This window comes from Rhipicephalus microplus, chromosome X, assembly GCF_043290135.1.
Source record: "Rhipicephalus microplus isolate Deutch F79 chromosome X, USDA_Rmic, whole genome shotgun sequence".
Classification (NCBI taxonomy): Eukaryota; Metazoa; Arthropoda; class Arachnida; order Ixodida; family Ixodidae; genus Rhipicephalus; species Rhipicephalus microplus.
In genome coordinates, this window is record NC_134710.1 from 157,231,594 (window position 1) to 157,259,591 (window position 27,998).

A 27,998-nucleotide genomic window follows, 5' to 3' on the forward strand; every position below is an offset into this window, starting at 1 on the left:
CTGCAATCGCATTCTCTTTCATCTCGTCACGGCGAATGTGTCCTAAGCTAAGCAGGGAGGGATGGGAAAGGCAAACAAAAAAGTCACGCGCGCCTCGTGACCTTGAACAATTCTTTTTTTTTCTTCGAATACACGGCTTGTTCAGTGCAATCACGCGGGCACGTGAGGACAAGTGGCGGCCTCCCGCGGCAATCTCTGTAATGACCCAGCGTGCCATGTTCAAATCAGCCAATGGCTGATAGATGGGCTTCCTAGGAGTGATATTTGAGCGTCTTTCGCCATTTGTCGAGGAAAGAGAAAGCAATTTTTAGCTGACTTTGATAATGTATTGTGAATTCCAGGCCGCGTGCTGCGCTGTAACATTTGGCTCGCGTGTTTTCGGGAGCCTCTACTACCGATCGAGAGCGTTTTCTGACCATGACCAAAAAGGGCTGCGGGCCCCTTTAAGGCCTGCACCTGCTCGCTGAATTTAAATTGTTTGTCTAATACCACACCATGAAATTTCGTAGATGAAGATGCATGAATGAAGTGTCCATCAAGTGTCACTGCTAATGAAGCGATGTTTGAAGACAAATGCGGGGAATGTAATACCACGAAATTTGTCGTTTTGGAGATGAAAGAAAATCATTTATCTGAACAACTTGCATCTGATCAGTAAGATAGCTTTTAATCAGCTTTAGGCGTCATTCAGACATGCCCTAACAGTCAAGCTTATGAAATGGGACGGTGTAGTTAAATGTATCAAGAACCTTGGTTAAGTTAATAAACACAGCTCTAGAAAGGTAGCATTCATCAATTCGCACTTTAATCCTGCCAGAGAAAGTAATTAGGGCAGATTCAGTCGAAAGACCTGGACGGAAGCCAAACTGGTATTGAGATAATGTCTTGAATTTTGATAAGTATTTCATTAAACGGTTGTAGATTAGTTTTTCAATAATTTTACTAAAACGTCTAAATGCTAATCGGTCGATCGTTGTTACAGCATTCGTGATCACTTTTAATATAGATCAGGATAATTTTACCTGCTTTAAGGCCTTGAGGAAACACAGCAGCTGAGAAAGCTTCTTGAATAAATAGGCTAAGATTGGGGAAAGTTCTTTGGATACAAGTTTCATTTTAGAAGAAGAGATTTGATGAAGCCATGGGCCAGAATTTTTTTTATTATTAGATAGTATTGTTAACCTTATCTGGTACCACGGGACACAAAAAGAAAGATTGAGGAGTACGTTAAATATTTGACAGAGAGAGTTACGAATGGGTGTGTATCAGTATCCACAGGGGTGTTGAAATGAGAGCTGAAAACCTGAGCGGTAGAACCAGAGTCAGTGTACCTGTTTTCGTTAACAGATATAGCAGTTGGGTGCAAGTTGGCTCATTTTTGTTCAGAATTTCTTTATTACTTGTCACTTCTACCTTGTGTTGCAACTATTATTTTTGATCTTACTCTGATAGTATTGCCGTATAGCATGCTTTAGGGCAGCTCCCAGAATATTGAAAATTTGGAATTTCAGTGGAATATTCTAATTTTAGTGAATGGGTGAATGGTTCATCCTTTACCTTCCTGCGAAAATTGTCTTTTTTTCTTATAGAATGCATTAGTGTCTTAGTAATCCAAAGATGCCTAGTCGCATGGAATCATTGTTTATTCATAGTTTCAGAAGAAGACCGACTGACACATTCTCTTACTTTAGATGAAAAAAAGTTTAATGAAGTTTTGGTGTTATTATCGTCATATAATTCGTTGCAATTAGTCTTTTTAATGGTGTTTTCAATATTTTTTTCAAATTAAATTAGTGTGCACGCAATTTTTACTACGAAAAATTTCTTTAGCACCAAAACACAAAAATATCGAATAATGATACATGACACCACACTGCAATATTCCTGCTCTAATATCATCGGTAGGCAGACTGACCAAAATGTAAATAATGAGTGTATTGGAATCGTACCTAGGTAGAGTACGTATTACTGACGAAAAGCCACAACCAAAAAAAAACGTACGTATTCAGAACAGGATTGTCTTTGTTAATCAGCAATATTTATGTTTATCTCACCACATATAATTACGTTCTTGTTCTCTTCAATTAGTTTGTTGAACATGAGTTCAATTTCTGTGCAAAACTCTGCATATGATAAAGAGGGGGATCGGTAAAGCAATATAATGATGGTGTTACGGTTAGTCATCGACAAATACTGATGGTCAATGTCAATGCATACAGATGCGCTAAGTGGTGTGCTTAAGGACAGGTCAAGTCGCCGCCGATAAGGTACAGAAGTTTCAACAAGAATAGCTGAACCACCTCCACCACTACCCATATGACAATATTCTGATGTGTAGCCAGGGGTTCAATACAGGGCGCCGTCGTGTGAAGTCAACCAAGTTTCTTTTAAACATATATGACTGAAAATGTATGATCGATGACTGAAAAGAAAGCACTAAGGTCATCGTAGTGTTTACGAGGGCTACAGATGTTAAAATGAATTATGGACATTGCAGAGGTACTGTGCATGAGAAGTTCTTTAGTGCATTCTAGTGAAAATATGAAGCAGCTCAATTTGAAAAGTGAATACAGAAGTGAACAGGGGCCTAAATCACAAGTAATTTAAACACGGCAAGATCACCTACGCCAGAAATGCGGTGTACTCGACTATCTTCCGATTTCCCGGCCTTGACAATGCAATTATCTGTCCAGAGACATTTCCATCCATTAGCTCTCTTCAGCTCAAGGACCTATGCAAAAAGTCGTTTATTTTTTGAGTCAGGTGGTCATTGACGTATGTAGGTGCAACTAAATTTCCAGAAAGCCCAAATGCTGTTATGTTTGAGTTTGAATTTAGTTTTTTTTACCACGTACGGTTGTACAGTAAGTGGTTAGGACACAGGAACTAACTGTATACAAGGTTTGACAAAGTCCCATATTCCCATGGCAACTGTGGCATCGAAACGGCAAAAGCAAAGTAAACACAGAACAGTTTGAACCGGCACCTTTGCAATAGAACAAAAAGTTAAACAAGTCTTTACAAACCAGGAACGCGCATGCTATACATCAAAAGAAAGAAGTAATCAAACAGAAAATAATACTGCACACAAACTAATGAAGCATATTTAAAATAGATATATTAGAGATCACCAGAACATTTTCACATATATTTCCAAAATATTTAGTGTATTCGGCAAGCAATAACGCAATGTCGGAAAACTATAATTTGTGCGCGTTAAGCCTTGCCTTTCTTGCTTTAGCAGCGAAGACTTTTTTTTTTTATCGTGAACATAACCTCGCAATAATATGCGTGCCCTGCCTTCCCGGTACACGGTTCGCTATATATATATTACTCGGGGCAACTACGCAGCCAACGTTTTCACCAATGGCCTGCACAACAGCGAGGCAGCTCTCGCCGTCTGTCTTTGAAAAACTTTTCTTTCGACATTGATTCGTCCATGAATACTGCACAATGTCAGAAAGCCACTGCAAGAACAGCCTGCAGTCTTACTTCAATGATTTGTTTTCATCCCTCAGCTTCTTTTTTTCTTTCGTGAGAGCTTCATTTCTCGTTTTGACTGATTCATATAGTTCATTGAATGCCTCAAGGCTGTTCGCATGGCTGAAACTGTAGAGTGCCTGGTAAGTGAAGCACACGTCCAGGCGTTGTAAGGATTCTTCTGATTAACCTAGCCCGAGATATTATAGTTAGGTTTTTCCTTTTACTAACCACTCGGCGCAATATATATTACATATAGGCTTCTGGGAAAATTGCGAAACTGCGTCAGGCGAGCCCTGCTTGCAGCTCCCGACGACACACTACTTCATCGAGAATTCGATAATGAAGGAAGTTGCCCCTCACAATTCGCGGCTATCATCGATCGTTGGCGACAAGGCTCATTCATCACTGCTGTGTTCCGGCTTCCGAAACTGCGCAGATCGAGCTGTGGTCAAATTAACAGTAATCTCCTTTTTCGAATCGTTTCCTCCCCAATGGAGATGCGGGAGTCTTTCTGAATCGTGGTACCGTAATGGGTAGTATATAAAACATGTGTGTTATGCCTTGCGTTAGCTGTTGATCATGTTAGATTCACTTGCGCAGTCGTATACCTGGCATTTTAAAGTTGAGCGCTGCATACAAATAGGCTGTTGAAAGAGAAGTTCTATAAGCTTAGTAATGTTTTTAAAGCCTTTCTGAGTGCGTAATGAAGTCTCTTTTCGGTGATTACTCGGGGCTACGCAGTCCATGTTAGCTGAAAGAATAATCAATTTTATGTAGTTGAGAACTCAAAGTTAATGTGAAATTTTGCTTTTTTATAAGAAGTCATCCAGAATGAATGATAATGACTGCTCCCAGTATACACATAAATATTGACCTAGACGGACAAGTTAACTAGAAATAAAAATTATGTTTATAAAAACAGACCAGTTTATTCCATTTTGTGGAGACGGAAAGCATCATTGCTTTCTGCATGCATGCTTAAGCAAATGAGTAGTTGTTGCTTGCCAGTACTGCGCTGTTCGAAAAGCCGAGAATTGCTCAAAGTTATTCAGTGCATCCATGATGCTTCAACAAAAATTTTCAATGTAAGGTTGTCATTACATGAATCATGTGTGCGCACCGATCGTATTTGTTTCTTCTGAGCAGTGTCTCGACAATCAAAAGCTTCTGGAATACTGCCTCAGTGATTGCTTCAATATTGAATGCTCCACAGATTTTCACATCCTTGTGATCCCGGGCATAGTTGTTAATGTCCATGGAAACATACTTTATTCTAAGTGGCGTTAGCGGATGGAGTGACAGAGAGTTTTTTTTTCTTTGAGTACTGAAGAGTAGCCTTCTTAAAATCTGCCCCGCCGCGGTGTTCCAGTGGCTAAGGTACTAGGCTGCTGACGCGCAGTTCGCAGGATTGAATCCCGGCTGCGGCGGCTGCATTTCCGATGAAGGCGGAAATGTTGTAGGCCCGTGTGCTCAGATTTGGGCGCACGTTAAAGAACCCCAGGTGGTCGAAATTTCCGGAGCCCTTCACCACGGCGTCTCTCATAGTCATATCGAAGTTTTGGGACGATAAACCCCACAAATAAATCAAATCAATCTTAAAATCTACCACACATGGAATACGCAAAGGAAAATATCCCCCTCTCTTTTTTACCCACCACCTCCTGTCAAACTACTTGCACTAAAACAGCGTCAGTGCAACCAAGGCACCACACCAAGAGAGGCGACACGTATACATGGTGCAATGTACGTGTGTGTCTTTCTTCTTCGCCTGGTCTCCTGTATTAGCTGGCGTTGTTTACTGCAAGCATGAACAAACTAACCCAGAAATGCGTCTTTGCATGTCAAAGAGATGCCGTAGTGGAGGGCTCCGGAAATTTTGACCAACTGGGGTTCTTTAACGTGCACCCAAACCTGGTCTCCCGTGCCTACAACATTTCTGCGTCCATCGGAAATGTGAGCCGCTGCAGCCGGGATTCGATCCCGTGACCTGCAGGTCAGCAGCCGAGTACCTTAGCCACTAGACCACCGCGGTGGGGCGTACTTACACTTTACGGCGTTATTTTGTCCTTTGTTAATTATTCTCAGATTTGAGTTTTAGGCAGTATGTTGAATGTGCCCTCGTGCATTCTTTTTTTATTTTTTCGCTATTTTTTGTAAGCAACAGGTTCCTTACTGAAGACAACAACACAGGTTTTACTTTGATAAACATGCAATCAGCGAATGTGCGAGATCAATTAATGTCGTGTTCGTCCTGCATGTTTGCTTCTTGAATTCATTCAACTTGCTTAATGTCAAACTGACTAAATTTGAATCGAAGTACTGTTGTATAAATTTCAATATGTACCGTCATTTCGTGGTGTCTGAACCACTCGGTGGAAGAAAATCAGTAGGCAGATTTGCAAGATTACGTATTTGTGCTGCAGTGCTGAGCTTCAGAAGATAATTGATTTGTGGGGTTTAACGTCCCAAAACCACCATATGATTATGAGAGACGCCGTAGTGGAGGGCTCCGGAAATTTTGACCACCTGGGGTTCTTTAACGTGCACCCAAATCTGAGCACACGGGCCTCGACATTCCCGCCTCCATCGGAAATGCAGCCGCCGCAGCCGGGATTCGAACCCGCGACCTGCGGGTCAGCAGCCGAGTACCTTAGCCACTAGACCACCGCGGCGGGGCTTCAGAAGATAATCAAACATCGTAATCAGACTGAAGCGACGTATGTTCGTCTGATCGGCGTAACCCGACTCTTTTTTGGTGCTCCTGCCATAGTTACCAGACAGAATTCGCAGACGTGCTTTGTCCAACGAAGCTAATTAGTGTTGTCGCGTAATGAAAAAAAGACGGCAAGATTCACTTCCCGCATCATTTTGATATATTGTGTTCCGAGAGCGTGGTACTCGTGCCTAATAATAAGTAACGAAAACTGAAAGTTTGGGTTGGCTCGTGTTTCATCAAACAAGTAAAACTGAAGCGTAAACAAACAGGAAAAAGAAGTACAGGTGCACTGAAAGCTTCGCAGGTGTGCAAGGGCTTTCTTTCTTTCATTATAGAAAAAATATGTCTGTTTATGATTATTTGATATGCGGGGTTTAACGTCCTAAAACCAACATATGTATATGAAAGACGCTGTAGGGAATGCTCCGGAAATTTTGACCAACCCGGCTGTGGCGGCGGCATTTCCGATGGAGGCGGAAATGTTGTAGGCCTCTGTGCTCAGATTGGGGTGCACGTTAAAGAACCCCAGGTGGTCGAAATTTCCGGAGCCCTCCACAACGGTGTCTCTTATAATCATGTGATGGATTTGAGACGTTAAACCCCACATATGAAATTTCGACCACCTGGGGTTCTTTAAAGTGTAGCTATTTTAACTCTTGGCCTTATCACTGTTTTTCTAATTTTTGCATCAAATATATACTTTCAGTTTTATCCTTCAGCTGTTCTTCATCAAAAATTCAGCTGAAAGAAATAATGGTAGTAATCGAATAGGAACATGCTATGTGAGCACTTGGTCAGGTGCACTTTGGTGAACAAAAAGACAGCTATTTTATCCAGTGTATAGAGGTTGACAAAGGCGAGTCCCTCAATGGGCGTTACCGGAGCACCGTTAGTAGCTTCACAATCAGGCGCTGCGAGGTGAACATCCGTAGACAACGACCGTCTATGTTTTTGTCTAAATCAGTCACTTCAGAATGAGTAGTTCTCTTAGTGTAAAAGAAACCCTGCGCAATATTCACAAGTGTCTACGAACGTTTAATATGTGCAAGAAAAATATCATAGGCATACCTGATGAATATTCATATCATCATTCACCTCGTATCACTCGTTAAGTTGGTGAATAGAAAGACAGCGTTGGCTGTTCGATTTTTCTGCACACGTTGTTTGCTTAGGCGGTTGTCTGTGAAAAAGTACACTCATGTTGCTCGCCAAGCGAACGGTGAAATTTATTAATGGAGTTCTTACAAGAGAAACACCAAAAAGAGAAACATAGAAGAAGTAGAATCACGTAGGTTTCTACAATAACAATTCTAGGCTTGTCTTGTTCATTGCAGCGTCACCAGGTGGTGTCTCATACTCGGCCACTAAAGATACAAAAAATGTTTTCTTTTCATTTTTTTGCAACCCTGGTGGCACATATGTCACCGCCCTATTATAAAGGAGACGCTCATAGCATCCATCCATGCTCACGTTTACGACTGCAGTAACATGGTATTACGCTATCGCTGACATGTCTAGTTCGTCTAATCGCTCACTAAAGAAATCGTCCTATATAAGAAACTTTTCACAGTTTTAGGTGTTGAATCACGTTGTCACTTGTTGGTTTTTCATAACATCACATCTGCTCAGCGTGTGAATTACTTGAAGAAAGAAAAGTAATGTCAAGGTGAAGACTGACATGCTGAAGAATATAGGAGAGCAATGAGGGCATATACCAAGCCAGATGACAGGCTTGACAGGTATATTTTGAGAGAGGAATGCCACATTTGGAGCAAACATCAGAGCTGATATCACCATTACTACAAATGTGGCATCATTCCATCAACATACTCAAGGAAGTTCGCACTCGGTGTTTTCGCTATCAATACAGGCATCCACATTCGTCTATCAAAAGCACGTTTAAAGACGACATGCCGCAATGTGGTCAGCTCATGGATCATCACGATGCTTTCCACTACAGTGCATTCTTAAATCAACAATACAATCCAACTGCACTATATAAATACAGGCTTTTAAACGTCCTATCTGTGTGCGTCAGAAAGGAGCAAGCACTAAATTCTACTCAAATTCAGCAGTGGCATGTCGACCACTCGCCAGTCACAGTGCGTTCTACCGCTGAACCGGGGCGCATCCGATGCCACCTAGATTATTTGAAGCCTGCTCACTGTGTCGACCACAGGCTCCGACGTCACTTCGCTTTGACCATTGCGTTTCGCTACACAGACGTGCCTCCGCTTGCTCTCGTCGCTCGACAGACATGGGTTGCCTAGGCCGACGAAAGTTTACGTGGCGTGCTAGTGTACTTGTTGGCGACTAAGAAGGCCATATTGTTCTGTTCCGATGACATTGCATTGCTGAGTAACTCAGGGGACGAATCGCAACTCATGATTACGGAGTTAGACAAGGAGAGCAGAAAGGTGGGTCTTAAAATTAATCTGCAGAAAACGAAAGTAATGTACAACAACCTCGGAAAGGAGCAGCGCATCGAGATAGGTAATAGTGCACTTGAAGTTGTAAAAGACTATGTCTACTTAGGGCAGGTAATAACCGCAGAGCCGAACCACGAGATTGAAGTAACTAGAAGAATAAGAATGGGGTGGAGGACATTCGGCAAACACTCTCAAATAATGACAGGTAGATTGCCGCTATCCCTCAAAAGGAAGGTATATAACAGCTGTATCTGGCCGGTACTTAGCTACGAAGCAGAAACCTGGAGACTTACAAAGAGGGTTCAGCTTAAATTGAGGATGACGCAGCGAGCAATGGACAGAAAATTGGTAGGTGTAACCTTAAGAGACAAGAAGAGAGCAGAGTGGATTAGGGGACAAACGGGGGTTAAGGATATCATAGTTGAAGTAAAGAAGAGGAAATGGACATGGGCCGGGCATGTAGCGCGTAGACAGGATAACCGCTGGTCATTAAGGGTAACTAACTGGATTCCCAGAGAAGGGAAGCGGGTTAGGGGGAGACAGAAGGTTAGGTGGGCAGATGAGATTAAGAAGTTTGCGGGTATAAATTGGCAGCAGCAAGCACAGGACCGGGTTAACTGGCGGAACATGGGAGAGGCCTTTGTCCTGCAGTGGACGTAGTCAGGCTGATGATGATGATGATGATGATGATGATGATGATTGTTCTGTGTCCATGAACTGCAGCGTGGATATGTGATGCGTTTTGTGCACTGGATATTTGCAATCTGTACGGCTGGAAATTGAAACGGTTGGTTGATGCTGCGTGGCGAATTGTCGCGGCAAAGGGACCGATGCGGCGAGTGTTCTCGTTTTCTAAAGCCAACCGAAGAACAAAATGGGATCGTGTCGTTCGTCAAGTTGAAGTCGACATTCGTTTTTTTCGTGAATCGAAGGTACTGCACGTGTGTCCATACTACATATTTTCAAGTCGTTGCAATGACCCCATCGCCACCATGTTCCGTACTAGCTCCAAAATAAAGGTGTCATGCGTGCTTTCAACTTGTTGGCGTAGGCCCTGGTATTAAATTAATAAATGTGCGTAGCAGGACATTTTTAGAACAGGCGTTTTTCCTTCAGGGTCAGTAAACACTTCGCAACTGGCGATTAGCGCCGCGGACTTGTATTACATCTGTTCAATTGGTTGATAAAAATGGAAGGAACGCTGCTGCATTATTTGCATTGTTTTGTGCATTGGTTTTGTGCATAGTTATTTCTTGCCAGTGTTCATATCACGTTATTGCAGTATTAGTGTGGTCAGCACCTTAGTCTAATATGTTTCTTTGAAATTTAGATGCGTGTAGACACTGTAAAGCACTTTCTTAATTTGTTTTCAGGTGTGTAATCTCTACTTCGAGCTAGAATAATAAGAAATCACAACCAAAAACACACGAATCTTAAAATTAGCAGTGCGATATAGAAGCACCCACGGGGGCTCCATGGTTTAATATAGACGTTCAAAATTAGACAGGCTAGCACTAGACATCTCACGCAAACATTAAGCTGTCTACTTGTGTATATAAAATTACGTGCTGGTGACTTGCAGACTTTTCTAACTACTTAGAAGTGAGGCAGCTTAGGCTAGTTGGTATGGCATGACGATAGTTATAGCGCGAGAACAAAACGACGACACAGAGTCTTTCGTGTCCTTCTTGTCTCTGTGTCGTCGTTTTGTTCTTGCGCTATAACTATCGTTTTTCTGACTACATTCTGTTTCGGCGCACCTTGATTCATATTTCGTTTCTTCCCTGTCACGGGCAGTTCCAGTCTGACGTCGCAGAGTTGTCAAGCCTCTCACGGGTCAGGCGCGATCAGTTTTGACTTCGCCCTATAATATGGATAGTGAATGTCTCGAATTACGCACAATTTTTTAGATTTTTAAAAACAACGGGATTGCAAAAAATTATTATAATACAAATTATGTAAAAACAGCTACAATCTAGTCAGTAATCAAAAGGTAATTAATCATTATAATTGCTCACGTGAACGTCGTTGTAGCAGTCGAAAAGTAGTCGCGCCTTGTCTTAGAGCTCTTGTGCGAAAACGACTGAGTGTGACTGTCAGGCTATTTATTAAAAATGTTTATTGTTTGAAAAACGTTTGGCGTGTTGACAAAGCGAGAATTTCAATGTGTAAATAACAATGAGCCATGCCTAATGGTTATGCCCTAGTAGAATTCTCCACAGAACATAAACAGAAAATACATAAAGTATAGATACAATATTGTGTATAAGCATGCATTCCTATTGCTGCCGATAATAAATGGTACATCCGCCTATAAAACCCGACTCGGCTAAATACACGTTTGATGCATCTATCAGAGACCTCTACACAAAGGAGCAGTACCATTGCAGGCGAAATTTCTTTTGACCGATAAAGAATCGCATCTAGGCTTTAATATACCGACGATAGAAACACACCCTTTTTATGTAAAAAAAGAAAGTTATCTCATGATAGGGCTGTGGGAGCTCTTGTGAGGCTTTTGAAGCTTTTGTGTAGCCGAACTGTATGTGCTAGTTGTAGTTCACACCAGCATACAAGCGGAAATAGTACAGGGCAGCCATTATGGCACCAAACAAAACAAAAACACACAGCGCTGTATCTGTGTGTTCTTATTTCGCTCATTTGATCTCGTCTACATGCACTGCACCATTTTCAGTTTGAATAAATTGCCGGCCTGCCCAACGTACAAGTTCCCTCTTCTGTATATGGCACTGTAGGTTGTTTTTTTTTCTTCGTATACCTTTTGTTTGAGTCTTAAGGCTTTCAGTGACTTGGAATATAGCCGTCACACATCTGCTGGTATTTTTAACGCGAGAGTTTCAAAGTGCTCGTCTCGCAAAAAATCAGCTGTCGGCGGCGTCATCGGCGGTGTTAAGGGTTGTGAGCAAAAAATTGTGAAAATCGTCAAATAATGAACATCGTGGCACCGAGCCAGGATTGAACAAAGTAATACGCGTGACAAGCAGGTGTCCCACCACAGAGCCACGCCAGTGCTTAAAAGCGTTTCGGGAAAAATATTATGCAGGTGTCATGCAGTGTGAAGCGTCACTCGAAACAAGTGAAATCGTGTGCAAGACATATTATTCGCCACCGATCTCACATGCACGATGACTGGGTAATTGAAAGCTTTCCACCCAGGGCTCAGCCATCATTCTTTCTCATCATCAGGCACAACATCAAAAAGCTTACACAATGCCTTAGAGGTATCAAGGAAAACAATGGATTGCGGTGTAGTTTTTACTTCACCACTGCAATTGCCATACGCAGTATTGGGCGCGAGGACATACCATGGCGCCACCACGCGGAGGCGTCCCTGTGAAGTACGCGGTTGTATTGCTCCGGCGCCCTCTCGCGCGCATCCCGCAGCCGCTTTCCCTTCTCCTCTTTCTGTTAATATTTTCTTGTACTTCACTCAACTATATCAGTAAGTTACTGCTGCAGCTTATTCCCTGATTGTACGAAGTGCTAAATAACGGCTCTGAAAATGTTTTACGCTTCTCATAAATGCCTCACTGCCACTGTCTTCTACTATGGCCACCTGAACTTAAACTAAGGGGGCTAATCACGCCGCCTCTGTAAGAGGTGGCTACCTATTCCTTGTTGAATTGAAGTATCACAAGAGTATTAACTGTAAAGAAACTTATCTTTGCTGCAAGAAATACGCGCAACCACGCTGCTTCATTCATGGTAGGTTTGCGTCTAAAGAGGGGACACGGTTGACATGACAAGCATGCGCAAATTACAATATTGTTTAGCACACTTAGCCCTACGAAGCACAACGCAAGCGGATTCCCCGCTTAGCGGGAAGCAACACACCATTATTACAGTCTCATGCTGCCGCAACCTTTCTGTTATCCTTGCGGTAAAATGTGAGAATCACACACGCGCGCTTCTCATTTAGAGCTGTAACGTTGCTCTGCGGCACGATCCTAATATTTATTACGCGAAATTTCTATGGAGGTCACACTTTGCACATTCGATCGCCATTAAGCCACACATGGGCGAAAATTATGAATGATTGGTTCAATTCCAGAGCTTCTATAAAGGGGTAAATTGTGATTAAAAATGCGATCAGCCAGCCGTATCAATTTACGCCCTTGAATGCGCATGCTGCTGGGTCTTGTGTACAGTGATCAAAACTACAATTTTATGTTTGAGTAAAATTGCCAATGTCCAGCGTTTTTTTTTTACAGCTCCATTCATAAGCTGTGGTATATTTCACGCAGCTCTTAGAACGTAAATCAGTTCTCGAAGCTGACCATGTTTTTGCCTGTATACATCAAAACAACATTGAGATGAAGTGACAGTAACTATGGGCCCATTCCGCAGATGTTATCTACAAGCAAGTAATTAGACCTGTGAGCTGAAGTAGTGGACGGCAGGGGCGTTTTTTTTTCCGACGGGGCACCACCTTGATTAGAGCTGGGCCCGGGCAGGTAGAGGTGGTACATCAATATTTTGTGTGCGTATACCATGAAATTTTTTTTTCTGGGGGGGCGGGGGGGGGTTCAGTCGGCCGATGGAAATTCGTGTGGCCGGATACACACACGGAGACGGACAACCAAGGAGGAGGATGGTGGTGGCGCAGACTGCTGTAATGGTTACTTTGGCGAGAGAAGTAGGCTTTAGCAAAGACTGGAGTAGCACATCCATGATGTAAGAAAGAAGGTTCCATCGAACGCTCTGGGCGAACACTTAGAAGCAACTGGACACAAAATAAATCGAAATAGAGTGAAATTAGCGAAATTAAAGGAAAAAGAATTGAATTTCTGGGCTATCTGGAGTATCAGACAATTCAGACAACTGCGCACATTTTCAATGTAAGAACAGCAACTTTGCCTACATGTACGCTCCTACGTTATATTTTAAAATATACAGAATCGGATCATTCGCACATTCATTTTTCGTTGTGAACGACGCTCCCGTGTGGAAACTGAAACGATCTGCTTTTATGTGAGCAGTCATGGTCTGTGCTCATTTTAATTCTTCGTCTCAAAATAACAACCCCAACAACAGAGAAAGAGAGGTGACAGCGGCACAGCCACGGGCCGTTACAGTGCCCTCACTTACGTAGCGCACTGTGGCACGCCACCGGTAACTTTTTCTGCAACTTTTCGCACTGTGTAGTCTGAAAATGTCCGCACACCTTAAGCTAGAACAATACAACGCTGTTGAGCAATGAAAGCACCACGAAGTATAGCGGTTAAAAACAATGCATTTAACCACCAGCTTTCCTTTGCCAGATCCAGGTAAGATCACGTGATCCAACCCTGAACGTCAAAGCAATTGCAGCACTCGCGCCTCCAGTGGTGGGCCTCGTGCCCAATAAGGTGCCTATGATATGTGCAAAAAGCCATTGTTTAAAGATGCGAAAATTTACTTTTCTCGCAACACGGTTGAGGTGTTAATCAAAAAGAGAAGCTTGACTAACGAATGAGAGGGCGATGTAAACTTAGCTCGATTACGCTATTGTGCTGTAATCTTGAAGGCGTATACTCTCCAAGCCTGAACAGCACCGCTGTTTGGGCTTGGAGAGTAGAACACCTTCAAGCCTTCCCTGTAAGCCTGTTTAAGCTTCGCTGTTTCAGCTTGGAGGGGATGCCATTTAGGCATGAAATAAACAGATCTATACTGTTTTTATGTCTGCAGAAAACTCGGCGAGTATGCGCCATGGAAAGCGGGAACTCGCCTAACAGCTCTTAGCGTAGCATACACTCATTAGCACAGCCACCCACATATTAATATAGCAATGTTTGAAAGAGAAATTATGGTTAAGAGGAGGGAGAAGAGAGAGCACATTATAGAAAGAGATAAAGAGGAAGAAAAAGATGAAAGAAGGAGGTGATCATGAAGAACCACGAAGAAGCAACTCAATCTGCGTCGCTGCAGGTGGTGGCTCCTGCCTGCCAGCTCCGCTTTTACTCAGATTACGGAGGTATGAAAATGGCTAAAATATTTCTTTCCTTCTTTTGAATGCCCCGTTTTATGGATTGCCATTTGATTTCAAAGGTAGGTGTCTCGAGCATATATACGGAGAGAAAGAAATGTATAGAAATGACAGCAGATGAAACTCTTGAGTGGGAGGAGCACTTAGATTAAGGCCCTGACATGTTATCCACGCAACATCTTCTATGTCTTGGCGTTCAAGCCGGACGTGAAATCCACTGGGTGCAGTTTAGACAGCGTGAGTTCTCAGTTATAAATGAATGAGTGGTTAAGCGGAACCAGTGTGATTGGAGAATCGGGATATCCCGAGGAGGTGTCACGTACAGCGTTGAGGCTGCCTCTGAAGACCCAGATGGTTGTGTACTGTAGACATAGGTGTGATATACCCAGCAGGGAATCAATGCTGAAGACCCAGGTTTGATATACAAAGCATACAATGATGCATATACACTTTCATTGTGAATGATGAACAGGCCTAATAATATCTGGGGTTTTACATCGCAAAATCACGATCAGAATATAAGAGACGCCGTATACGGGAGGGCTTCTGAAACATGTAATCTGGTGTTCTTTATCGTGCACCGACAATGTAAAGGCACACCGGCCTTCATAATTTCACATCAATCCAAATGCCCAGCCTCACCGGCAAAGAACCCCCGACCTGAAGGTCAGCAGCCGAGTACTATAACAACTGCTATACTACGGCGTACATGAACCGGCCTAGTGAATGACTTCGCTTGTGTTTTGATAGAGGTATGGGAAATCCACGCATAGTTAGAACTACTGGATAGTGTTGTGAACACTTAGGTAAAGGGCATTAAAACGTGTAGCTGTCAACCGTTTTCAGTTGTGCATTGCTGAATAGTTCAAGGCAGCGTCACGCTGGATTGTTGGGTGATTACCCAGTTTTCCTGGCCAACCACTTTGACAGTAGAGCGACAGAGGGGAGCGGGGCCCAGTGAGACAAGATGCCGAAGAGAACGTGTGTTCACAGGTGGCTGTTTTCAGGCGCTCGAGTGCTATAGTTTTCGAACTACAACGAACTACAAACAACGTCTCCCATCGAACTACAAACTTCGATGGGAGACGCTCCAGCACTGGGAAGGGTCCGAGGTAGTGAGGCTGAAGTTAGCCACGCACAGGTCCGTACCGCACGAACACATGTGAACGGATGATGTACACGGACCGGGCTTAGTTAGGACGTGTCGGTTGCAGTCAAAGATTCTGGAAAGCTCCGCGAAGCAGGCTCACATATTTGCTGGCTGTAGGAGCGCTGGGGGTATTGTGGCCTCAAAAAAATCGGCCAGGAGGTGAAGTGTGGTGACATAATGAAGCTCTGCTGTTGCGCAGGGGAGCTTTCTTTGAATGCGCATCGAATGGCCAGAAGAGTGAGGGGTAGTGTCTCGACCCATTTGTTTCGGGATCCGTGTGCTTTCAGTGCTTCTTTGAGGTGCTGATGAAAGCGTTTGACGAGGCCATTGGTTTGGGGGAGGTAAGCCATAGAGTTTCTCAAAATTAACTGGAGGGCACTCTGGCGCTGCGATCGTTCAGCGACCATGGGACTGATGTGCACACATTTGCCTAGTCTTCGTACTTGCGGGCGGCGAATCGCACTTGCGGCTCCGTTTATTGCTGTGTTTCTGTTTTGTTTTGAAATAAAGATTGAACCCTTTTGAACTTCGTGAGCCAATTTGGAAAGTAAGTCTAAAAAAATAAAATGATGAAGCACAACCACTGAACATTTGCTAATACTTGTTTTGTAAGAAAACAGCTCCAAGCCACACGAACACACACGGAGCCAAAAGCAGGCCAGTAGTACTAATATTAGACAAATGTGTGTACTACCCATCATTCCCATGCTCACTGAAGCGCCGTGCGTTGTAGCTCCCATAGGCACTAGCGCCAGAGTTCCCTCAAGTAAGTATTGTGGGAAACTCTATGTGCTAAGCAGCTGTTCTCAAACGGGCCGTTCCTAGCAGCTTTAGAAGTTCTGCGAAGAGCGATGACTCAAACTGATGGCCGTGGTCAGTGAGTGTTGTTGTCGGGCAGCCAAACCGTGCAACCCAGGTGGAGACGAACGCCTCTGCGACGGTGGCTGCTGTAATGTCAGAAAGTGGTGTTGGCTGGTGCCACCGGGTAAAGCAGTCAAGACATGTCAACAAATACCCGTAGCCTTGGCAAGGTGGAAGTGGCCCAGCAATGTCAATGTACACCACCGCAAACTGTTGATCAGGTTGTAGTAAGCAGTGGGGTGATGGTGCAGGGTAGCGGTGAACTTTAGCACGCTGGCAAGGTGCGCACGCGCGTACCCAGTCTCGAACGTCCACGTTCATGCGAGGCCAGACGAATCGAGCCGCAACGAGCTTTTGCGTTGCTCGAATTCCAGGTTGGGCGAGATTGTGCATTGAGTCGAAGGCTTGCTTGCGAAAGGCAACAGCTAGAAATGGCAATGGTGGGCCTCCTGATGTGAATGTGTCACAAACAATGGGATCAGTTTCAATCATTACTGGCTCTAGCTGCAGGGAGGTAGTCGCTTCGCGCAGATTGGCCAAGTCCACAGAGCTCTCTTGCACTGTTGCGAGCTCTCGAAGGTTGACTGAAAACGAGGCCGTCGAGCTGTTCGAATGACTGCTTGATGGCATCCACGTGGCTGAGAGCATCCGGCGGGGCGTTTTCAAAGTCACTGATGTGTCGAATGTCCCCCGTGAACTCCGATATGAAGAAACACTGGCGTACCTCGCTTGGCGTGTATATGGACTCGGAACGACCGATGGAGAAGGTCAGGGGCTTGTGATCAGTGTAGATGGTGAACGATCGCCCTTCGATCAGGTGGCGGAAATGGCGCGCAGGCAGGTACATGGGGAGAAGCTCGGGGCCGTACACACTGTAGCGGGTTCGGGCGGGGTTCATGCGTTTTGAGGAGAAGGCGAGGGGTTGCCATTTTCTATCTACTTCTTGTTGAAGAACCGCTCCCACCACAGAATTGGATGCGTCGGCCATGAGCGCCAATGGGCAGTTCAGATTTGGGTGAACGAGTAGGTTGACTTCGGACAAAGCACGCTTGATGGAAATAAAAGCTTTCTCGGCGACGCTGTTCCATGCTAATGTGGTGGACTGCTGTTTGCCGCAATGCAAACGATTGAGTGGTTCTAGTAGCACGGCACAGTTTCTTACGAAGCACCGGTAACAAATCACCAGACCAAGAAAATGATGGAGCTTGGTATGCAATATCGGTTCGGGAATCCCTACGACCGCTTTTACATTGTCGGGAAGAGGGTAGATGCCGTTGGTGTCTACACAATTACCGAGTATTGCGAGAGAGCACACTCCGAATTCACTTTTCCCGCTGTTGTTTACAATTTAGTTGGCTGCCAGTCTCTCGAAGGGAAGCCGGAGGTGTTGCACATGCTCTTAGAACGGAGAGCTTGCTACAAGCAGATCATCTGTGTAGGCAAACATGAATGGCAGTGCGCGTGTCACAGTGTCAATGAAGCGCTGTGAAGATTGTGCAGCATTTCGCCGTCCGAATGGCATGCGCAGAAATGGGAAAAGTCTAAATGGTGTTGTTATGGCTGTTTTAGGGATGTCTTCCTCGGCCACGGGGACTTGGTGGTATGCCTGAACAAGATCAATTTTGGAAAAATATGGTGGCACCGTGCAGAGCATAGGTGTAGTCTTGGATGTTAGGCAGTGGTTAACGGTCAGGTACAGTCTTGGTGTACAGGAGCCGGTAGTCTCCGCATGGCCTCCAGTCACCTGACGTTTTAGAGACCAGGTGTAGGGATGATGCCCCGCCTCTGGATGACGGTTTAGTTATCCCAAGTTCCAACATGTGCTTGAACTCAGCACGGGCCACTTTGAGTTTGTCGGGGCAAGGCGCCGTGGACAGCAGAAAACAGGTGGGCCATATGTTAGTATATGGTGCTGAATAGCGTGACGAACAGGTTGAGTCCAAACTGGCGGTGATCTCAGGGATGGCAATTTATCAAGGCGGCGAACGTTCTGAGGCAACTGTGGGGCGCAAGGTGCCACATCAGTAGTTGCGCCAGCAGTGATGCCTTGGACAGACAGGCTCGTTTCCGTGTCCAGGAGACGTTTGTGTCTGAGGTCGACGGTGAGTCCATGCTTGGCAAAAAAATCCGGCTCTATTATCGCTGACCCAACTTCGGCGACTAAAAGCACCCAGCGAAACACTCTGCGAAGTCCCAGGTTAAGTGTGAGGGAACGTTTTGCGTACACAGGAATGCGAGTTCCATTTACAGCTTGGACGTATAAAATGACAGGCAAAATACTTTCTGATCTTGCGGCAGGAAGGACGCTGATCTGGGCTCCAGTGTCGATGACAAATTTTTGTCCTGTAGTGTGGTCGGTAACGTGGAAGAGGCGACATTCTTCAAGGTCCTCACCGCTTGTCACCGCTAGTGGTCGGCCGTTGGGTTTCCCGTCCAAGCGCATAGCAACAAGAGTGGCCGGCTTCCTCACCAAAACGACGATAGTAGTAGCATAAGCTTGGGCCTGCCGACTCACTCCAATCACGGTCTCCGGTCCTGTGGGAAATTGACTATCGGCCAGGTTGTGGCGAATGGCGTGGAGTGTAGTATTTTTGTGTGGCTGCCACGATTATCCCTTCGGTCTGTTGCAGAGGTGGTCGATGTGGGAAGGAGCGGAGGCAGCACATGCAAATCAGGAGGTGCACATGACGACGGACGCTTGCAAGTGCTGCGTCGCCTCCTCCATGACTTTGTGGGCGAGTGCGGCGAGTGACGGTAAATCTACAGTGAAAGCAGTAGCCAGCGCCTTTTGCACGTTGGATGGCAAGCGTTGGACAAACAGCTCGCGGAGTACCGCATTGTTCAGTGCGTGGGCGCATGAACCGAGAAGCTGCATCATCTGTCGAAGGAGCTTCGTGGGTCTCCGGTCGCCGAGCTCCACAGTTGTGCGCAACTGTTGAATTCGCGCCCGTACTGATGAAGCGGTTCGGTCTAGCAGCGCTGCCTTGAGTTCCTCGTAAGGCGCTGCCGGGAGGTTCATCCTGTAGGCAACCAGTGTGTCGGAGACCTATTCTGCTGCAGAAGATGGCAGGGCACTGACGACATGGTGGAATTTTCGAACCTGTGATGTTATTTAGCAAGTGATGAAATGTGCTTCCACCTGCAGAAACCAGATGGCGATGTGGCGCTCTCAGTATTGTGGCAGGCGTAGGGACACGGCTGAGACTGCATCACCGGGGGCGCCTGCAGTGTGAGAATCCTGGCCGATGTAAGGGGGATCTGCCTGATCTTGTGGCATAGCGGTTCCTAGCGTCAGTTGTGCGAGGGACATAGCTCCAACTTGAGTTAAGGGCGTGTGTACTACAAGCTCACCAAATTGTAGAGCGCGCGTGCAGGACGAACCTCGAGCTACGCGTCTAGTGTCCGCCACCGCCGCGCAACCGGCGGTGGCGGTCAAGCACAAATTTTTATTTTATTTATGTGTGATGCCGCAGGCGCCAGCATCGGGGCGTGACATAAGAGGATGCGTTACAACCTAAAACATTCGTACATTCTCTCCGATCGTGAAGTTTGTGTGAAAGTCGCAGATAGCAAGAACGTAACTCCACTCGCTGCAGCAGCCACGCTTCCTCAAATGGGGCCGTCAACAGTTTTCCAACTTGTGATCTAATGGGTTCATTAAATGGACCTATTGCCTCACGAATGGCCTGCCGCAAGAACATTTTGAATCCATCGTGTGCGAGCAGAGTTTCAGGGATCTGCGGCTCTTAAGCCCTCTGTCCCTTTTTTCGTATACCCGTGAGAGCACTGAAAGCTACGCAGATGGAAGATGGACAAATAGAAAACCACGGGTGTCTTATCTTCAGCTTAGATCATCACCTTAAGCACTTTTTTTTCGAACGGCCACTTTCAGTGTGACAGGTGCACGCGTGGGCACGGGGCGGCTGCATTAACTAAGCAGCTCACGATACTACAATAAGCAAACGGCCGTGGGCTTTGAGTTCATGGCGCCATCATTTGGGTGTATGGCATCAATTGTCCACAAAATAGGCAGCGATTTCTTGCTTACTTAGGATTTCTCGTATATAAATTTTAGGCCGCGTACTGCGCTGTAATCCTAATCTATAAGAAAGGAGACGTCAAGGACATGAAAAATTACATGCCGATCAGCTTACTCTCCGTTCTTTGCAAATTATTTAAAAATAATAGCTAATAGAATTAAGACAATATTAGAGTTCAATCAGCCAAAGGACCATGCAGGATTTTGTACCGGCTACTCCACAATAGATCATATTCATACTATCATTCAGCTAATATAGATATGCGCTGAGTACAACCAACCCCTATACATAGCTTTTAGAGTTTGCGAGATTTACGAGAACGCGTTTGACTCATTCGAGACATCAGCAGTAATGCAGGTGGTGCGGAATCAGGCCATCAACGAACCCTACATAAACATACTGGAAGCAATATACAGAGGATCCTCAGCCACCATAGTTTTCCATAAAAAAAGCGAAAGAATCCCAATTATGAAGGGTGTGAGACAGGGAGACACGACCTCTTCAATGCTTTTGACCGCGTCTTTACAGAAGGTATTTAGGAGCCTAGTCTGGGAAGAGTTAGGGATAAGAGTTAATAAAGAGTACCTTAGTAACCTGCAATTAGCTTATGACATAGCATTGATGAGTAACTCAGGGAACGAATTACAATTCACTATTACTGTACTGGAAATGTAAAGAAGAAAAGTAGGTGTGAAAATAATATACACAAAACTAAAGTAATGTGCAACAATATTGGCAGAAAACACCACTTTGTGATACGTGGAGAGGCACTAGAATTTCTTAAGAAATATGTCTTTTTAGGACAGGTAATTGCCGTGGAGCCAGACCAAGAGATTGAAATAACTAGAAGAATAAGTATAGGGTGGAGCACTTTGAACACGGATGATCCAACTTGTGAGTAAGATCTAAAACTTTTTTCACACACGCTTGCAAATGCGATTTCTTCCTTGTTTTTGGATCGTGTATTTATTGGTGTTACTACTGTTACTACTACTATACAAACGCGAGTTATAGCGCGATAAGGACTGAGTGCAAAAGCAAACAAACGAACAAACACCAAAACACGGCAGCTTCCCTGGGGCAGCTGATTAAAACGCCTAGGCCCAATTTTCTTACGCCGACCATCTGTGCAAATCATTCATTACTGACGGTGGGCAAGAATGTACGTGATGTTGCGAAAGCAAGAGTGCGTGCAGAATTATTGGCATGTTACCTCAATATATTTTTTCGAATACGCACTCTCAAATCATGACTAGTAGATTGCCGCTGTTCCTCAAGAAAAAGTTATATAACAGTTGCATCTTGCCAGTACTTACCTACGGAGCAGAAACCTGGAGGCTTACAAAGAGGGTTCAGCTTAAATTGAGGACGACGCAGCGAGCGATGGAAAGGAAAATGATAGGTGTAACCTTGATAGACAAAAAAGAGAGCAGAGTGGGTCAGGGAACACACTGTTTTTAAGGACATCATAGTTGAAATTAAGAAAACGAAATGGACACGTAGCACGTAGGCAGAATAACCGGTGGTCTTTAATGGTAACTGACTAGATTCCCATAGAAGGAAAACGCGCATGAAGGGGAGACAGAGTATTAGGTGGGCCGATGAGATTTAAAAGCTTGCGGGTATAAAGGGGCAACGGACAGCACAAGACCGGGATGACTGGCGAATCATGGGAGAGGCCTTTGCCATGCAGTGGGCGTAGTCAGGCTGATGATGATGATGATGATGATGATGATGATGATGATGATGTAATGAATGTTTCGCTCACGTTTTTTCATTTGCTTCCACTACCGATCGACAGCGTTTCCTGGCCACACCGAAAAAGAGTAGCAAGATCTTTTCAAGGGCTGAGCGGCTATAGCCTGACTCCGTATAACATTCGCATTTTTTGCTATCGCATTCATTGCTTAGTACTTGTAGCAAAGCTGGTTTTTTTTCTTTTATTGCGCGAGTGATATTTAGTGCGTCTTCTTTCGACGGTTGAAGATAGCGCTGTTTTTCTGCGGTGTTATTTTGGAAGCAAAAGCTAGTCAAGATTGCCACGAGTTGTTTTACAAGATAGCTATCTATCGTAGTGGACGTTCATATTTAACGCAAGTACAACAAATAACAGCTGTGGCGCACTTTCTGATTTGTTATAATTACCACGTTTTCTTTTCCCGGTGATCATTCCTTCCGATATTTTTGGCTGTATTTTGTTACGACGCGCGCCTCCGACGACGTTACGAAGGGCGCTACGAAATCCCACCACTGCCACCACTGTTGCGAAAGACGGCGCCGCCAACACGGTCCCGAAGGCGCCACTGCTTCGAATTCCACCGGGAAGGTTAACAGCCGTCTGGTAGCGTAGGTTTCTCAGCTCGCGACTGCTTCTGCGCAGAGCTGATAGACGAGCGGACGAGACGACGGTGAGTTAAACAAGGTTTATGTACAGCATATATACAGAGGCGTTACAAATTCGGCACTGGGGCCGACAGCTTAGAGACCCGAAGAGCCGAGCTCTCCTCTCTAACACATAGGTCTGCTCTCAAAATGGGTCTGCTGCTAACACATAGCTCAACTCTCTATCACATAGCTCTCTTCTCTGACTCACAGCTCAACTCTCTATCACATAGCTCTCCTGCTCACATAGCTCAACTGCGACACACATGTCTGCTCTCACATAGGACTGCTGCTCGCGACGCGCCGCAGGTCCTCTTTTATATGCACCGGGTGGATTCTTTGAATGACGAAATGTCCAACCAGAAGCGCCGCTGGTCATGAGGTCCGACTCCTCCAATGGGGTCGCCGCTGGGCCGCGTCATTCTTTCTCTTCGAATCTGGAGAGGCTGCGCTGCAGGTGGCTGCACCCAAGGACGAGTGACGTCGCCAGGCATTGCGTCAGACCCACCAGACAGGAAGGCGCCGGTTGTTTACTCGACGGGCTCGCGGGCTGAGGTGACTCACTGCACGTGCGCGCCAGAAAGGCGCCGTCGCGTGATGACGCCGTTGAGTTGTTGATCGCGTCAGGCGGGCTCGCGTGCTGGCCTTGACACAGATTTCCTTTTTCCGAGGCACGGACGTTCGCTGTGGACTCACAGGCATAACAATTTGTATTGGTACGTTAAATGCCCTCCACATCTGTACGTTAAAGAAATTAAGGCTATCAAAGACAATAACACTCTCTGGCTATTTTTGAAGGATGTGAAAGTGTTGTTGTTTTGTGCGTTGAACTAAGATATAGTAAAAGTTGTCTTCTCAAATGATTTCAGCAGTACTTCTGGCAAAGCATGTACAGACGGAATCATGCTTATCTAGAGCACTCAGCCGACCACTTCAGCTGCTGCTTTCGGCAGTAATGTGCGAAACCGACACCGTAATGGTACTGAACTTGGTCATACTGCATACTAGATCATTCAAGCATCAACGGAAGCTATAGCTAGCGTGAGATAGCACCTGCGGACACCAGCGTCCAGAGCCGTGCGCTTTCGCTCTAGGCAAGTGTGATTCCTTCTATGGTACCTTTGTTTTAAAGAAGATTTAAGTGCACTAAACTTGTGGGACCATAAAGTATATGATGGGCTTTGTGCCTGAATGCTTATCACGCGTAATGTTTCGTGCTATTCGAATAATAATCTGCCTGACGACGGCACGAACGCTGGCCACCGGAAGCAGGACCACAGATAATAATTTTAGCGCACCACACCCAGTGAGGCTAACTTTATGACAAGTATCCTGTATACACACAGCACTAACATCATCTACTACGCCCGCTTAGTGAAAAAAATGAGTTTTTTATTACACAAATGATCATGCTGGGGGATGGCAGTTTTTTGATGCAGCTTAGTACATTACCTTGATGACAAAAGGGTATTTAGGACTTTGTCCAGCAATTACGATTTTCGTTGTTCGCCAAAGCGCTGCCAAAGTGTTTAATTTTTATTTTTTTCTTCACCCCTAAAGGTGGAGTCACGTCCTTTGGTGTCGCAGGAGCCCTTGTGTTGCCGTATGTGGCGAGGTACACCCTTAAAAAAAGTTTGTAAATAGGTAGCAACTGCAAGCAAATAGGTAGTAACTGCAGCGGTTACTACCTTACTAAGACCATTACTACCCATTTCCTGCCTATTTACTACCTACGTTAATAAACAGTTACTAGCTGCTACCGTTACTAACTTTTTGCGATCTGTTTACTACCAACGTTAGTAAACAGTTGATAAATGGAATGAAAGATGTAGTAACTGTAGCCGTTACTACCTTTCTTGCCCCGTTACTACCTTTTTGCTACCCGGCTGTTGACTATTTATTCCGAAATGGTGTGTGATTCCGATTCTGATTATTTATGAGGGGAATCGTCTCGACGTATTATCATTAAACGAAAAAATGGCCCAGAAGATATCTATAGATCAAGAAAATGCATTTTGTTTTAAATTACGTAACTGAGATATGTAAACGTGATTCTGATATTGTCGAAACAGAGAAGTACAAGTTACCGAACCATAGGCAAGTGTACGCGCGTTTCAATCGACAATTAGAACAAACTTGGTAAATTACAGCAAATATTAACAATACCGTGGGATTCAAAATAACCAGACGGTCACAATTAGTTCCGAAAATGTTCACAATCAATTCACTGCGGCGTGTATCCGAACATGGTCCTTGTTTTGCCGCGTTAAACCCAAAAAACGAATATTACCTTGTAAACGCTGATATATTAGCCGAGTGAAGCATTCAAATGCACTGAAAAGAAGTTCATAACATTCTTTCGGCCAGTGCCCATAATGCCTTTTTATGACCTTTTTATAATAAATAAATTCAACATACAATTTTTATAATTAAGGATAATTAAAAGTCTTGTGTTACGCCGCCAAACATACGTAACCAGGTAGTATATTATAGTGCTGTAAGTTCACATTTGTTTTATTCATCCTGAGACACAAGTGCTCCCCTGTACCAGACATGTCCCTGCAAAGTAGAGGCAATATATATACCCCATGCGTACTCAATACTACGTGTATGCGTAAAAAATAGTGATAAAAAAGTGAAAAAATAAAAAAAATGCGTAAAAAATAGTAAACTTGTTTGGTTTATGTATTCTTAGCGTTCATGACACACCACGCTTCTTTACCCGAAGTTGCCTAGTAATAAGGCATTGCTTGGCGAGCATTAGCAGCAATAACATGCCAAAATGAATAAACAAGGTTACTTTGTATTGGTCACTACTTTTTTTCTTGAGAACTTTAAAAGTTACTACCCATGGGTGGTAACGGCTAGGGTAGTAACAGTTACTAAATGCTGGTAGTAACAATAAGGATAGTAACTGTTACCACCCTCTCCGTTACTAACTGCGCTTACTACCAGGGTTTTAACATATGTGACAAACCATTACTACCCCAAAGTTAGCAAGTACTACCACCTTTTTTCTAAGAGTGTATAGTGGATGGCACCCGCACTTGAGTTAAAATCAAAAATATCACCAGAGAACTATTGTGTAGTCAGTTGTGCGACGACAGCAAAAAAAATGGCAGTGGCTTAGCTCAGCTATGACAGGATATACGTAGCGTTAGCAAAGGTTCAGCTGATTATTCTTAGCTTTGCAGATATCATGCTTACAGCTGTTCCAATGACACACACACGGTATGCGTATTCTGTGGCACATGTATATTTATTTTGCCGGGCAACTACTTCGGGATCCGATGAGTTAAGCTTCTCCGCTCTACTGCACCGTTGAGCAGCATTTGCACTCTCCTTCTCCATGGCTATACTACAGTGGCAAACGCCAGTCAGAGGCGCTATCAAGCGGCTCCAGCGCAGTGTCAGATGGCGACTGCACAGGGAAGGCGCGCGCGTCGGCGTCCATATGTCTACTAAGGATATGACGACACTCCTCTGGGAAGCGCACACCGGCGGTGGAGAGTCGCGCGCGGCCGCGGCCGAGTGCGAGGGAGGTGCCGGCTCCGGTTTGTGACACCACTGATCGTCTGCGCAGCACATCGAATTGAGCGCACACCGGTGGCGAGCCGCGCGTGGCGGCGGCGGAGTATCCTTGCGCATGCGCAGACCAGTGCACGCGAAATTGGTTCTGCGATGCCAGTGTAGCTAACGCTACAAAATGGTGTACCCGACTGAAACATCAGCGACACATAACGCATATTTATGCTCTAGCGACAGTGAAGTGTTTGCCGCTAACTGAAGCGATTTCCGGCCTTCTTCCTGCAGGGTCAGCCAGCTCTGCGGAGAGGCGCGCTGGCGGCGTGCGCCGGCGCAGATCCCGACGGGGGCGGCGCCGACGGTGCCGACTCGGACATGGGGCCCGGCAGCGTGGACCTGTCGGACCTGCGGCGTCGCTACTCGGGCCGGTTACGGCATTCGCTGCTACTAACACTGCTAGCCGCGCTGGTGGTGCTGGGTCTGGCCTTCCTCCTCCTCGTGCTCCTGATGTATCCCCACGTGAGTAGACACTTGCGCATGTCGAAGCGCCTCGTTGACAACGCGCACAGAAAGACCACGGCGCTGTGGCGCCATGTCTGCACCTGGCGCCCTCTTAGCGTTTTTTTTACTTTGCGCTATGTTTTGATTATCGATATCGGCTTAATGCTTCACTACACCGCAACCAGTATTTGCTTCACACGCTGACCTATGCGCATCGCAGCAGCGAGATGTCGCTACGACGCTCTCATTTATCAAGTAAGCGCCGCTGAATCGCAAGTCAGGCTGGGCTGACGCCTGCCACCACAGGGAAGCGAATAAAATTAGGTGACATTTTACGGGGCGGCGACTCGTGCTTCATCGCTCCTCTAATCGTTACACCCCGAGTTTCGCCAATCTCAAGTTTAGAGACAATTTTTATTTGAACGTTTATCGTTTCAGAATCATGTGGAGCATGAATGCTCAAAAGGCTTCGGGTTTTCGAAGTGACCTGAGGTTTCAAGATGATGGTGCATCGCGTCCCTCCAATTTTCTGCGCACCTTATGTGTTCTGACGCCACTCTAAGCTGTGTAAAGTTTTAACGCAGGGTGCTTATAAATAATAGGAGTGGGTATAGGGCCGCACGTGACGTACGGTAAAATAATTGATATGTGGAGTTCGACGTCCCAAAACCATCATATGAATATGAGAGACGCCATAGTGGATAGCTCCGAAAGTTTCGACCACATTGGGTTCTTTAACGTGCACCCTAATCTGAGCACACGGTTCTGCAACATTTCCGCCTTCATCGGAAAGGCAGCCGCCGCAGCCTGGATTCGATCTCATGACCTGCGGGTCACCAGCCGAGATTCTTAGCCACTAGACCACCGCGGGGGGGCAATGGTAAAATTAAAAATTTATTCAAACACTTTCAGTCATTGAACGTGC

The 27,998-nt window shown here is 45.2% G+C and overlaps 1 protein-coding gene across 1 annotated transcript in view; it reads left to right on the plus strand.

Moving 5' to 3' along the window:
- Positions 1 to 27,998, plus strand: part of Ac76E (adenylate cyclase type 2 Ac76E) — a 770,909-nt gene that overhangs the window by 213,618 nt on the left and 529,293 nt on the right. Inside the window, exon 2 of the mRNA XM_075878061.1 lies at positions 26,861 to 27,091. Coding sequence (XP_075734176.1) covers positions 26,948 to 27,091 — 144 coding nt within the window. The 5' untranslated portion in view covers positions 26,861 to 26,947. The remainder of the gene's footprint in view (positions 1 to 26,860; positions 27,092 to 27,998) is intronic.